Consider the following 15,360-nt stretch of genomic DNA (forward strand, 5'->3'; position numbering starts at 1 on the left):
CTGCCATCATGGAGCTTCCGCTTGCGCCTGTAAGCCCAACTAAACCTCTTTTTCCCACAAGCTGCTCTTAGTTGGATAATTTCTACTAGCAATGTGAACCAGACTGCAACAGTAGAGTGGTATCAAGGAGTGGGATTGCTGTTAGACACCTGATTGTGTGGCTTTGGCCTTTTGGAGCCGATTTTCAAGAGGAATGTGGAAGGATTTGAAACCTTGGCCTAAGAGATGCCTTGCAGTGCTGAAAGTACAGCTTGATGGACTATTCTGGTCAGAGTTGTAAGACCTGAATGCAGTAAGAACTATGAATTGTGAGGTTTGGTTTATGAGGGTGAGAAAGAGCTTTGCTTGGACTGGGCTAGAGGCAGTTTGTATGAAAAGCTTGCAGTTATGCCTGTGTCCTGAGAAGTTGTGCAGGGTTATTTTGCATAGAAATGAGCTGGTGTGAGTAGAGGAATATGGCACAGAAAAAATGAAATCTTTGGTCCTAAACTGCTGCTCACTCACCTGAAAATTGTTTGAGAGATTACAGCCATTGAGATTGGGCCAGCTAACCTGGACTGGGGCAACAGGAAGAATGTAGACTCTTTTGAAGTGGCCTGAGTGCTCAAGGAGTGTCCTGTTCTTCAAAGTCTGCTTTATTCCCCTCTGGGTTAACAAATTGGCACCCAACCTGGTATTGTAGAGTATAAGAAGTGCAGGAAAGAGAGGGTCATTGAATTTGCAACACGGTCTTGTGTTTTGGAAACGGCCATGGGTAGCGTGAAGCAGGTTTGCAGGATGCCTGCATGGAGAGCTGATGGAGCCATGAGGATGAGGTTGCAGTGGAGATACTGGGACCACAAGATGGCTGCTAAGGAAAGCTGCCGGCCCTGGATGAAGTTTTCCAGGACTGTGAGTAGCATAGCTGGAGGGGCGGAACTGGAATACCAGAGACTTGTTGCTTAGGTTAGAACTATCGAATTTGGGAGATTTGTCACTGGCTAGATTTGTTGGACTTGAGGCTACACAGTTTGATGTTTGCCTGGTTGTTTTAAATCCTGTATTGGTTGAATATTTCTTTGCTATGCCCAATGTCATCTTTTGCAGTGTGAACATTCTGTGCCATTGTGGGATTTTTGAGGTTATTTTTTGGTATTATGGCTCATTTAAAAGGTCTTGGACTATGGGGATGAATGAACATCATTGAAATTGATAAAAACTAAGGGGACTTTTTTTTTTTTAGATTAATGCATTGCATTTTACATCATGTATATTATCAGTTTGTGGGAGCCAGGGGTGGAATGTGGTGGTTTGATTCAGGTGTCCCCCATAAATGTAGGTGTTCTGAATGCTTCGTTCACAGCTGATGGAGATTTGGGAATTAAAACATCCTGGAGGACGTGTATTGTTGGGGGCAGGCTTATGGGTATTATAGCCAGTTTCCCCTTGCCAGTGTTTGGCACTCTCTCCTGTTGCTATTGTCCACCTCCACCTCATGTTGGCCAGGGGATATCCACCCTCTGCTTATGCCATTGTTTTCCCCTGTCATCATGGAGCTTCCACTTGAGTTTGTAAGCCAAAATAAATCATCTTCCTCCAAACTGCTCTTGGTTGGGTGATTTCTGCCAGCAATGCAAACCTGACTGCAACAGATATATAGCTGGTAAAGATTTTCTCCCATTCTGTAGGTTGTCTCTTTGCTCTGTTCATTCACAGTGTCCTTTGCTGTACAAAAGGTTTGTAATTTCATGAGATCCCAGTGGTTGATTAGTGGTTTTATTTCCTGTGTATCTGGGGTTATACTCAGAAAGTCATTGTGTATGCCAGCATGTTGAAGTGTTCCCCTACTTTTTCCTCTGGCAGTTTCAGAGTTTCAAGCCTGATATCAAGGTCCCTGTTCCATTTAGTCTTGATTCTTGTGCGTGGAGAAAGACAAGGATCTATTTTCATACTTCTACATATAGATAGCCAGTTTTCCTAGCACAACTTGTTGTAGAGGCTGTCTTTTCTTCAATGAATATTTTTGTCATTTTTTTGTCCAAAATCAGATAGCTGTAACTACCTGGATTAACATCTGGGTCCTCTGTTCTGTTTCATTGATCTACATATGTGTCTTTGTGCCAGTACCATGCTGGTTACTGTGTTTTGTTAGCCATGTTACTGTGGCTTTGTAATGTAGCTTAAAATCAGGTATGGTGTAACCACCAGCCTTATTTTTGGTGCTCAAAATTGTTTTGCCCATTCAAGGTTTTTTGTGCTTCCAAATGAATTTTAAGATTTTTTTTTTCTGTTTCTGTGAAGCATGCCATTGGAGTTTCAATAGGGATTGCATTAAATGTGTAGATTGCTTTTGGTAAGATTGACATTTTCACAATATTGGTTCTTCCAATTCAAGATCATGGGATGTCTTTCCATTTCCCAGTGTCTTCTGCAATTTTTCATTCAAATGTTTTAAAGTTCTCATTGTCAAGATATTTCACTTCCTGGGTTAGGTTTATTCTCTGATTTTCTTCCCTACATGTTTATTGATAGTATATAGGAAAGCTACTGATTTCTGTGTGTTTATTTTGTATCCTGTTACATGGCTAAAAGTGTTTATCGGCTCTAACAGTTTTCTGGTGGAGTCTTTAGGGTCCTTTATGAATAGAAACATATCATCTGCAAATAATGATAATTTGATCTTTTCTTCAATTTGTATCCCTTTTATGAATGTCTCTTGCCTTATTGCTATAGCTAAGTCTTCCAGTACTATATTAAATAAAAGTGGGGACAGTGGATACCCTTGGTCTTGTTGCTGTATTTAGGGGAAAGGTGTCAAGTTTTTCCCCATTTAGTATTATGTTAGCTGTAGGTTTGTCATAAATAGCCTTTATTATGTTGAGATATGTTTCTTGTATTCCCAATTTCTGTAGGACTTTTACCATGAAGTGGTATTGGATTTTGTCAAATTCCTTTTCTTCGTGTATTGACATGATCATGTGATTTTTCTCCTTCAGTTCATTTACATAGTATATTACATTTATTGATTTGCATATGTTGAGCCACCCCTGCATCTCTGGGATAAAGCCTACTTGGTTCGGATGAATTATTTTTCTTATATATTCTTGTATTCTGTTTACCAATATTTTTTTAATTTTTGTTTATTTTTATTTATTTATTTGAAAGCAACAGACAGAGAGAAAGACACAGAGAGAGAGAGAGGAGAGTGGGCGCGCCAGGGCTTCTAGCCACTGCAAACGAACTCCAGACGCATGTGCCCCCTTGTGCATCTGGCTAACATGGGTTCTGGGGAATCGAGCCTCGAACTGGGGTCCTTAGGCTTCACAGGCAAGTGCTTAACTGCTAGGCCATCTCTTCAGCCCTGCTTACCAATATTTTGTTGAGAATTTTTACATCTTTGTTCATAAGGGAGATTGGTCTGTAATTTTTTTTTGTTCTGTCTTTGTCTAGTTATTATTATTATTATTATTATTTTGGTTTCTCGAGGTAGGGTCTCACCCTGGTCCAGGCTGACCTGGAATTAACTATATAGTCTCAGGGTGGCCTTGAACTCACAGTGATCCTCCTACCTCTGCCTCCCGAGTGCTGGGATTAAAGACGTGTGCCACCACGCCCGGCTATTATTATTATTTTTTAATCAGGGTGATACTGGCTTCCTAGAAGGGGTTTGGTAGAATTTTTTCCTTTTCTATTTTATGGAAAAGTTTGATAAGCAGTGATGTTAGTTCTTCCATGAAGGTCTGGTCAAATTCACCAGTGAATCCATCTAGGCCTGGACTTTTTTTAATTGGGAGACTTTTTATAACTGCTTGGATCTTCATACTTATTATAGGTCTATTTAAATGGTTTATCTCAATTTAATTTTGGTAGGTCATATGATTCAATGAAATCATTTCTTTCAGATTTTCAAACTCAGAGGCATACATATTCTTATTTTTTTAATGGGAACTGTGAGTTTTTATTTTTATTTTTTTTTATTAGTTTTGTACTCAGTGAATACAGTCAAGTTAATACCATTGTTGGCCTCCTTCCTGTCCTACCTCTCCTGCTGGCCCCTCCTTATGGAGGTATGTGGTTCATGCATTGTGGAGTTAGCCCTCAGTTATGGATAGGAGGAAATGTCTCTGTGTGTCATGACCCAGTCTGTGACTCTGACATTCTTTCCGCCCTCTCTTCCACAAAATTTCCCTTGTTGGAGCCATGTTGGATTCATTTTAGGTCTGCTTCAGTGATGAGGTCTTGGGGGCCTCTCTGTCTCTGGATATCTGATTTGATAGGAGTTGATTGTTCTCTGTTTCTATCTCCTTCACCCTTGTGCTGGTACCAGGTTCACCAAGAAAACAGCACCCTTGCTTGTTTTGCCAATTATGTTTAGATTCAGCTGGGGCCCTTTTGAGGTATAATAGGTGGTTCTCTCCATAGGATCTGTGTCTATCTGAAAAAGAGAAGCAGATTCTCCAACAGAGAGTAAAGTTAGCACTAGATAAGTGGGATAACCCTTATTATTATTTTTTTATAGATAATTTAATAGGTGTAGGCCCTCTTGTAGCCCACAATTGGTGGTAGCTTGATAATGGAGAGCAGGATTATTTTTGGATCTGGTTCTGACTTGTTTCCCAGCTCCAGCTATGGTTTCCGTTCCCCAGAGTGGATCAGTTAGCTAAGAGCAGTTGGTTTCTGTGGTGGTTTGATTCAGGTATCTCCCATAAACTTAGGTATTCTGAATGCTAGGTTCCCAGCTGATGGCTATTTGGGAATTAATGCCTCCTGGAGGGAGTGTATTGTTGGGGGTGGGCTTATGGGTGTTATAGCCAGTCTCCCCACGCCAGTGTTTGTCACATTCTCCTGTTGCTATTGTCCACCTTATGTTGGCCGGGGCTGATGTCCACCCTCTGCCCTGCTCATGCCATCATTTCCCCCTGCTATTGTGGAGCTTCCCCTCGAGCCTGTAAGCCAAAATAAATCTTTTTTCCCAGAAGCTGCTCTTGATTGGGTGATTTTGATCAGCAGTGTGAACCAGACTGCAACAGTTTCTGTTTATTTTTTGCCAGGATGACCTCTCAATTGATGAGAGTGGGGTATTAAAGTCACCCACTACAGTTGTTTTTGGTGTTATCTGTCACCTTAAGTCTAGCAGTGTTTGATGAAATTGTGAGCCCCCACATTAGGTGCATATATGTTTAGGATTGCAATGTCTTCCTGTTGGAGTGTTCCTTTAATCAGTATAAAGTGAGTGACCTTCTTTATCTTTCCTCACTAATGTTAGGTTAAAGTCTATCCTGTCCAATATTAGGATAGCAAACTCTTCTTGTTTCCTAGGCCCATTTGCTTAAAATACCATTTTCCATCCTTTTACCCTAAGACAGTGTCTATCTTTTATTGAGAGATGGGCTTCCTAGAGGCAACAAAGAGTGGGATATCCTGCCTTTTAATCCAGTTGGCAATCCCATGTCTTTTGGATGGTTCATTGAGGCTATTGATAGTAAGAGTTATTATTGAAAGGTATGTATTTATTCTCGCCATTCTTCTTGTTTTGTAGTGCTTCCTGATTTCCATTTGCTCTCTTGTTTTAACCATTACTTGAGTATGGTTTATTTTTTCCTATTTCCTCATCTGTGTCCTTTGCTTTCTCTTCAGCATGAAGGATTTGTCAAGTATTTTCTGTAGAGCTGACTTAATTGTCATAAATTCCTGTAGCCTGTTTTTGTTGTGGAATGTCCTTATTTCTCCTTCAATTTGGATAGATAGCTTTGTGGGATAAAGCAATCTTGGTTGACAGTTGTTTTCTTTTAGAACTTCAGAGTACCTGCAGAGTAGGAGTTTAAGGTACCAAGTGTAGCTGTTGTACTCCAATGTAACCACAGAAGTAACCCTAGGTGTTGAGTTTGCCTGCTATTCACGTATTCTATTGGGCTGGACAGAGCAATTTGCTGGCAAAATTCTAAAATTCAACTGAGCAATATACACATTCAGTAAAAACCAGCGCAGAGTATACAAGTATGGGGATTGAAATAGATATCCTTATAAAGCCAAAATCCCTAAGAGTGTGTGTTGCTTTATACCCTTAATCCTGTCTTGTGGGAGGTTGAGATTTCTGTTCTAAAATGGGTTATAGGTCAGCCTGGGTCTGAATCAGACCCTGTCCCCAATAATAATAAGAAGACAAAGGCCCACTCTGAAAGCATCAAAGGCAACAATAGTCAACCCCCAAATACAGCATAATTGAAAATTTGCTAAAGCCAACCATGAATATGTAACCCATAACGTGCCCTGGCATGGAAAGAGATTAGCACTTCCAGTGCAGGCCTGTGTACCTGCTTTTTTGTCAGTTAACCTCATTACCTTTTGGGGTGGCTTCCAGTCTCACCAATGCTGAGTGCTCACCTCTATTCCTCTGTGTTGTGCTGCGGAACTGGTGCTCTGTCCAGCTGTGCTGGATGCCCTGCTGCTTGGTGCTGAGTGCATTCTCTGGAGTTCCATGGTTCTCATGGTTGGGGGATGGGAGAGTGCAGGAAGCCTGTGGTTGTACTGGAACTGCTCAGCTGGTCCTATCTGTATCCCTTTCAGCAGCTCCTTAGCTGATCTCCACTATCTCCCCTTCAGGTTTGATGAGGTTGGAAAATCCTCTTGTTTGGTCTTTGCTCCTGCAGCTGGGCACAGGGGTGGGTGGGCACATGTATCCATGCCAGCTGCAAGCACCTCCGTGGGATTCTGGCCAATTTCCACCTTTCTGGTAGATCTTGGTCTCTCCTGCTTCTCTGCTGTGGCTGATAAAAACCTATACACCTTTGCTTATCGGAAGAAAAGTGTTTTGCTGTGGTTTTGCTTAAATCCCTCCCTAGGCTGGTTTGCTGTGACTCCCATGCAGCTATCTTACTCGGAGGCCCCTTTTGATTTGTTTTAATGCAGGATTAAGTTGAAAAGATTTGGTTGCCAGCTATGGAAATCTGTGGTACAATATATGTAAGCTTCTTCCTCTTACTCTTTTGGAGGCTCTTTTTCATATTCTTTAAGAGAGTGGTTAAGAACATGACATGTGGAATCCAGCTGCCTCAGTTCACCTTTTTAACTAACATAATCTTGTACAAGTGTCTTAACTTCCCTAAATCTCAGCTTCTTCATTTGTAGAAATACCATCTCTCCCATAATACTGTTTAGATAGAATACATGTGTTTAGCACATAGCAAATGCCTGATAGAAGGTGCTAGTTCTTGACCATCAATATTGTTTTCATGTAATATTAAATTGTAATAAATTGTTTACATGTGTGGGCTTCATGTGACTGACATTAGTATGTCAGATCTTGTTTCTTAGACTTCACAGACTCTGCCACAAAACTGGTTACCACTGGTAGTAAGCTAGAACATACTTTTGGCATGAATGAGTGAACACATGAATCTAATCTAATCTAATCAGGAATTCAATCTAATCAGGTGTAGTTTTTGAACTGAGAAAGATAAATTACCATTGAGTTTTTATAAGAAACCAGAAGGAAATGGAGGTGGAATATCTAATTTAGTTTCTGAACTGTTTTAATTTAACATTTATACTCCCCAAGTACACATAACTTATTAATATATTACTTACTTTATAAATCAAATGTTATAATAAAACACCAATAGGGTAAGATAACACTAAGTAAAAATAGATATATTGATATTTTCTTTCTGCCTTCCAGGGGATACTAGAGATTACTGGTATATAAAAAAAAGTCTATTACTGGCTGGAGAAATGTCTTGGTAGTTAAGGTGTTTGCCTGTAAAGTCTAAGGACCCAGGTTCAATTCCCAAGTACCTACATAAAGCTGGATGCACAAGGTGGTGCATGCATCTGAAGTTCCTTTGCAATGACTAAAGACCATGGTGTGCCTGTTCGTGCTCGTTCTCTCTCTCTCTCAAATAAATAAATAGATAAAATATTAAAAAAAAAAACAAAAAACACCACCACCTCAGCTGAGTGTGGTGGAGCATGCTGAGTCCCAGCACTTGGGAGAATCACTATGAGTTAAGAGGCCAACCTGAGACTGCATAGTGAATTCCAGGTGAGCCTGGGCTAGAGTGAGACGCTACCTCAAACAACCAAAACAAAAAAGTCTATTACTATTAATGCTGTGTGATAGAATTTCATATCCAGAAAATCCTTCAAAATTGTGAAGATGAAAATGACATTTTGGAACATCTGCTGTGGTTTTGAATTCATATCACTCATCCATCATACTTCAGCTTTCCCACACACTTTCTCTCTTGTATGGCTTTCTGTTTCATGAACTTGTTTTCTCTTCGTAGGCCCTCATAAATTTGTGCTAAATCTGAGTAACTTCCCCACCATATTCAGTACAAAGCAATGGGTTTTAAATTGCCATTTTCACATTTTCATTCCAGCATATTTTGTTCTTGGACCATATTCACCACCATGGCCTTTTTTTTTTTTTTTTTTTTAAGGCAGGTAGTCTTGCTCTAGCCCAGGCTGACCTGTAACTCACTATGTACTCTCAAGGTGGCCTCGAACTCACAGTGATCCTCCTACCTCTGCCACCCAAGTGCTAGGATTAAAGGCATGTGCCACCATGTCCAACTTCTACCATGGCCTTTTATGGACCCTCCCCCTCTTGCTAGTCTTTTTTCTTTTCAAATAGTCCCATATCCACTTCTTATGTATGTTTGTATGTATGTGTGTGTTTATGTGTATGTTTATGTAAATGGGTTTCATATAGGAAAGGAAACATAAAAAATAGGACATTCTGATTATTTTGGGTTAACATGATGATCTCTAGTTGCATCCAACAAACAGCACAATTTCCTTCTTATTCATGGCCAAATAAACCTGCATTGTGTATACATACCATATTTTCTTTAGTCATTTATTTACTGATGAATACTTAGTCTGATTATATAACTTGGCAATTGTAATGGATGAGTAGGTATTTCGTATGCTGTCGTATATCCCTTCTGGTATATTCCCAGTAGTGGAATGGTAACTAAAAGTAGCAGAAATATTTACAGGCTTTGGTTCCTGTGGTAGTTTGAATGTGACAGTGTAAATGTATGTCCTTATGGACTCAGGTGTTTTATTTTTTAAATTAATTAATTTTTTTTATTTTCACAATTTTTATTAACATTTTCCATAATTATAAAAAATATCCCATGGTAATACCTTCCCCCCCTCCGCACATTCCCCTTTGAAATTCCATTCTTCATCATATTACCTCCCCTTCTCAATCATTGTACTTACATATATACAATACCAACCTATTAAGTACCCTCCTCCCTTCCTTTCTCTTCCCTATATATCTTCTTTTTAACTTACTGGCCTCTGCTACTAAGTATTTTCCTTCTCACACAGAAGCCCAATCATCTGTAGCTAAAATCCACATATGAGGGAGAACATGTGGTGTTTGGCTTTCTGGGCCTGGGTTACCTCACTTAGTATAATCCTTTCCAGATCCATCCATTTTTCTGCAAATTTCATTACTTCATTTTCTTTACCGTTGAGTAGAACTCCATTGTATAAATGTGCCACATCTTCATTATGTACTCATCAGTTGAGGGACATCTAGGCTGGTTCCATTTCCCAGCTATTATAAATTGAGCAGCAATAAACATGGCTTAGCACATACTTCTAAGGAAATGAGATGAGTCCTTCGGATATATGCCTAGGAGTGCTATAGCTGGGTCATATGGTAGATCAATCTTTAGCTGTTTTAGGAACCTCCACAATGATTTCCGCAATGGCTGGACCAGATTGCATTCCCACCAGCAGTATAGAAGGGTTCCTCTTTTTCCACATCCCCGCCAACATTTATGATCATTTGTTTTCATGATGGTGGCCAATCTGACAGGAGTGAGATGGAATCTCAATGTAGTTTTAATCTGCATTTCCCTGATGACTAGTGACGTAGAACATTTTTTTAGATGCTTATATGCCATTCATGCTCTATTTAGCTCCACAGCCCATTTTTTGATTGGCTTGTTTGATTCCTTATTATTTAACTTTTTGAGTTCTTTGTATATCCTAGATATTAATCCTCTATCAGATACATAGCTGGTGAATATTTTTTCCCATTCTGAAGGTTGCCTCTTTGCTTTTTTCACTGTGTCCTTTGCAGTGCAAAATCTTTGTAATTTCATGAGATCCCAGTGATTAATCTGTGGTTTTATTGCCTGAGTAATTGGGGTTGTATTCAGAAAGTCTTTGCCAAGACCAATATGTTGAAGGGTTTCCCCTACTTTTTCATCTAGCAGTTTCAGAGTTTCAGGTCTGATGTTAAGGTCTTTAATCCATTTGGACTTAATTCTTGTGCATGGAGAGAGAGAAGAATCTATTTTCATCCTTCTACAGATACATATCCAGTTTTCCCAACACCATTTGCTGAAGAGGCTGTCTTTTCTCCAATGAGTATTTTTGGCACTTTTATCAAATATCAGGTGGCTATAGCTACCTGGACTTACATCTGGGTCCTCTATTCTGTTCCACTGATCTACATGTGTGTTTTTGTGCCAGTACCATGCTGTTTTTGTTACTATGGTTCTGTAGTACAGGTTAAAATCAGGTATGGTGATTACCACCAGCCTTACTTTTGTTGCTCAATAGTATTTTAGATATTCTAGGTTTTTTGTGATTCCAAATGTATGTTTGGATTGTTTTTTTCTATTTCCATGAAGAATGCCTTTGGAATTTTGATAGGGATTGCATTAAATGTGTAGATTGCTTTTGGTAAGATTGCCATTTTCACAATATTGATTCTTCCAATCCAGGAACAGGGGATGTTTCTCCCCTTCCTAGTGTCTTCTGCAATTTCTCGCTTGAGAGTTTTAAAGTTCTCATTGTAGAGATTCTTTACTTCCTTGGTTAGGTTTATTCCAAGGTACTTTATTTATTTATTTATTTATTGATGCAATTGTGAATGGGAGTGATTCTCTGATTTCATCCTCTGTGTGTTTGTTGTTAGCATATATGGAGACTATTGATTTCTGTGTATTTATTTTGTATCCTGCTACATGGCTGTAGGTTTTTATCAGCTCTAACAGTTTTCTAGTAGAGTCTTTACGGTCTTTTATGTATTGAATCGTGTCATCTACAAATAATGATAACTCGATCTCTTCGTTTCCAATTTGTATCCCTTTTATGTGTGTCTCTTGCCTTATTGCTATGGCTAAGACTTCTAGTACTATATTAAATAAATGTGGGGACAGTGGACACCCTTGTCTTATTCCTGATTTTAGTGGAAAAGCTTCCAGTTTTTCCTCATTTAGTAATATGTTGGCTGTAGGCTTGTCATAAATAGCTTTTATTATATTGAGATATGTTCCTTCTGTTCCCAGTCTCTGTAGGACTTTTATCATAAAGGGATGTTGGATTTTGTCAAACGCTTTTTCTGTGTCTAATGAGAGGAATATGTGATTTTTGTCCTTCAACCCATTTATATAATGTATTTCATTTATAGATTTGCATATATTGAACCATCCCTGTATCTCTGGGATAAAACCTACTTGGTCAGGGTGAATGATCTTTTTGATATACTCTTGTATTCTGTTTGCCAATATTTTGTTGAGAATTTTTGCATCTATGTTCATGAGGGAGATTGGTCTGTAATTTTCTTTTTTTGTTCTATCTTTGCCTGGTTTTGGTATCAGGGTGATGCTGGCTTCATAGAAGGAGTTTGGTAGAATTCCTTCTTTTTCAATTTCCTGGAAAAGCTTTAGAAATAATGGTGTTAGCTCATCCTTGAAGGTTTGGTAAAATTCAGCAGTGAATCCATCTGGGCCTGTGCTTTTTTTAGTTGGGAGATTATTGATAACTGTTCGGATCGTCATGCTTGTTATAGGTCTATTTAAGTGATTAATCTCATCTTGATTTAATTTAGGTAGGTCAGGTGTTTTATTAAAACTAAGCTTGTAGCTTGGGTCTCCAGCCTCCCAGCTGGAAGTGGTGTCACTGGGAGTGGCTCTTGGAGGACAGATCTTCAATCAGGCCCAAAGCTCAGTGGAGAGAAGTTTGAGCTCTGGCCGTTTGTATTTGCTTGTGGTGCTGGCTCTTGGTGGTGTCACTGTGCTTGGATCTATGAATGGGAGCCAGCTTCCTCCACCACTGATGATGTTTTCCTAGACTCTGTAAGCCTGAAATAAATCTCGTCTTCTCATAAACTGTCTGGCTGGATGTTCATCCCAGTAACATGGATCTGACTACAACACCCCTGATTGGTGTTGTTCTTAGGATTAGGACCAAACTTATTTTCCATTATCATTGATCCATTGTATCTTGATAGGTATTGCTTTTTTGCTCAGGATTGTGGTGTAGTCAGGCTACCTTTCTGGTGGCCTCCTTCTCCATTACACACTTGGCTCATTAGAATTCTTGGTTTCTTTTATTATTATTTATTTATTTCTGAGATAAAAGAAAGAGGCAGGGAGAAAGAGAGACAGAAAGAGAGAGAAAGAGAGAGAGAATGGGCACACAAGGGCCTCTGTCCGCTGCAAATGAACTCCAGGTGCATGTGCTACCTTGTGCATCTGGTTTTACATGGTAACTGGGGAATCAAACCTGGGTCCTTTGGATTTGCAGACAAACATTTTTAACTGCTAAGCCATCTCTCCAGCCCTTTGCTTTTTTCCCTTTCTTTCTTTCTTTTTTTTTTTTTTTGTTTGTTTGTTTTTTTGAGGTAAGGTCTCACTCTAGCCCAGGCTAAACTGGAATTCACTATTGATTGTCAGTGTGGCCTTGAACTTACTGCAATCCTCCTACCTCTCCCTCCTGAGTACTGGGATTAAAGGTGTGTGTCACCATGCCTGGCATTTTTTATATTCTTTATAATAATTTTTATTGAAATGTATTCAAGATTTACTTATTTTATATCCTATGACATTATTATTTTGTGTCATTATTGTTTATTTATAGTTCGTTGTGGTCTAGTCCATTCTTTTAGCCCAAATGTCATCTGGCATCACTTTTCTTCTCCCTGTACAGCTTCCTTTAGAATTTCTTTGACTGAAGGACAGCAGAGTGGCAATGACTTTAGGTTTTACTTATCCATAAATTTCTTTACTTCACCTTCTGCTTTTGAAGGCTATTTGGTTAGTTATAAAATACTATGTTGACAGTTATGTATAGTTCTAGAATTTTCCCTTGGTTAAAAAAATAGATTCTGAGGCTGGGGTTACATATAGCTTAGTACTGGAACACTTAGTTGCAAAGTTCAAGGCCCTGAGTTTGATCTCCAGCAAGGGAGAAACACAGGTTAAGTAGCGCTTCTGTGAGGGAACTCTCCATTCTGACATGAGTTTTCGTACATGCGTCCTTATTTTGAAGTCTTTTTTGGGTAATAACTAGATAGTGAAGCTTATACAGATTCCCTTGCCTCTGTTCTCACAGGTACCAATTCTCATAGTGGTTTATCAGCTCTTCTTATCTCCCCTTGCTCCTTTTCCCCATTCCCTTATGGGAAATACTTCCCTTTGGGAAATTCTTGAATGTTCAAGCCTGTTTTGGCTTCAGTTTCTCAAAGGACCTAGAATAACACTTTCTCTTAGTGCTTCTCTTTCATAGAAAGCTCCTTCTTCTAGCTGCTGAGGCTTCTCAGCGTCTTGCCCAGCTTGACTTGAGACTTACTCATTGTAATATTGACCTTTGGGACTGCACTGTTTCTAATAACATGCATGACAAGAAATCTGGTGAGCACTTGAGAATGAAGGACCTATAATATTTGACATACTTTTTCATTTTATGGTAGTCCTAAGAATGTGCCTCTTAGACCTCCAATAACAGAAGCTGAAGTGAGACCTTCAGTAACAGGAAGCTCAAACCAACGGTCTTAGTTATTGTGCTAAGACTTTTCATCTAATGACCTAAAGGAGTTAAAAATTGACACTTTTTGGGACTTCACTCTTCTGACGGCTAACGGACTGCAGATGCTGTGATGGCTTTGTGAACCTTCCTTTGCCTGGACAGCAACCCAGGATGGTTCCAAGGAATCTTGCTTGTCTTTCTTCTCCTCACAGATGCAGATTTGCATTGTAGGCTATCAGCTGCTCCCTGTGTAGGCTATCAGTGTTCCCTGGCTCCTTCTCAGTTCCCTTATAGAAATTTCCCTCTGTGAAATTCTTGCCATATCCAGAGGTGCTTTTTGTCAGGTATTTTGTCTCAGCCATTAAAAGGTAACTGATATAACATCCTCTTAAAATAAAGATAATGTTGGGCTGGAGAGATGGCACAGTGGTTAAGTTGCTTGCCTGCCAAGCTGTATGACCCAGGTTCTATTCCCCAGTACCCACATAAAGCCAGATACACAAAGTGGCACATGCATCTGAAATTGTTTTGCAATGGCTGGAGGCCCTGGCATGCCCATTCTCATTTTCTCTGTCTCCCTTCTCTTTCTCTCTGCCTGCAAATGAGTAAGTAAAACGTCATTTTTAAAAAGATAAAGTCATGAAGATAGTAAGGAAAGAAAAGATGTTTGCTATAATATTGATGACAATAATATTCTACACTTTGTAACTTCTACATTTACTTTGAATATAAACATGCCTTCAGAAGGACTTTGAATTGTTAAAGGTGTCAGATCAGGATTAGATGGGTGTGCACTATATTAAACAAACAGTTTATAACTCCTCTTTGAAATATGTAGGAATCTTTAATGAGAAGTTGGCAGGATATATTTTTCAGAAAAGTAAATAATTTGGTGTAAGAACTAGTAGCAATTTTGTTACAAATACATGCTAATTCTTATTTTCATTATAGGACATTTATAAGAGTGCATAACTTAACTATACCTTATATGTTAAATTTCTTTTATTTTACTTCACAGAGTCACAGTGAGAGATTTGCTTTCATTACAGAGTGGTTTGATCCCAGTGCTTCACTTTTTCGTCGTTATGAACTTCTCTTTTACCCAGGGGATGGATCTGTTGAAATGGTAAACAAACCTTTCTTGGTTAAAAGTTGGCAAAGTAGGTACAGATGGAAGAAAAATAGGGTTGCCTTTTATATAATTGCTTTTAAGATTATGTTTTAAGTTATATTTTATTGGAATTTTTTGGTATTCATTATGATACAATGCCAATATAAGAAGATGACTTTAAGCCAGGCTTGGTGGCATACATCTTTAATCATAGCACTTGAGAGACAGTGGTAGCAGTATTGCTGTGAGTTGAAAGCCAACTTGGAACTACAGAGTGATTTCTAGGTCAGCCTGTGCTACAGTGAGACCCTAACCAAAAGAAAAAAAAAAAAACACAAAAGATTAGGTCTATTTGGTATTGGAATATGTAGACAAAAATGTAGAAGTCTGGCCATGTGACTCTCTTCCTCTGACTTCATAGGCACTAATTTGCTGAAATAAATTGACCATAAACAAATATTTCTAGTCAGAGTATTCTAAAGTATTAT

General features: G+C 39.0%; 1 protein-coding gene across 2 annotated transcripts in view; it reads left to right on the forward strand.

Moving 5' to 3' along the window:
- Positions 1 to 15,360, forward strand: part of Nme7 (NME/NM23 family member 7) — a 145,240-nt gene that overhangs the window by 23,043 nt on the left and 106,837 nt on the right. For both annotated transcript variants that reach the window (XM_045158158.1, XM_045158166.1), the window contains exon 2: positions 14,780 to 14,887. In XM_045158158.1, the coding sequence (XP_045014093.1) occupies positions 14,780 to 14,887 (108 nt within the window). The remainder of the gene's footprint in view (positions 1 to 14,779; positions 14,888 to 15,360) is intronic.

This window comes from Jaculus jaculus, chromosome 1 (assembly GCF_020740685.1).
Source record: "Jaculus jaculus isolate mJacJac1 chromosome 1, mJacJac1.mat.Y.cur, whole genome shotgun sequence".
Classification (NCBI taxonomy): Eukaryota; Metazoa; Chordata; class Mammalia; order Rodentia; family Dipodidae; genus Jaculus; species Jaculus jaculus.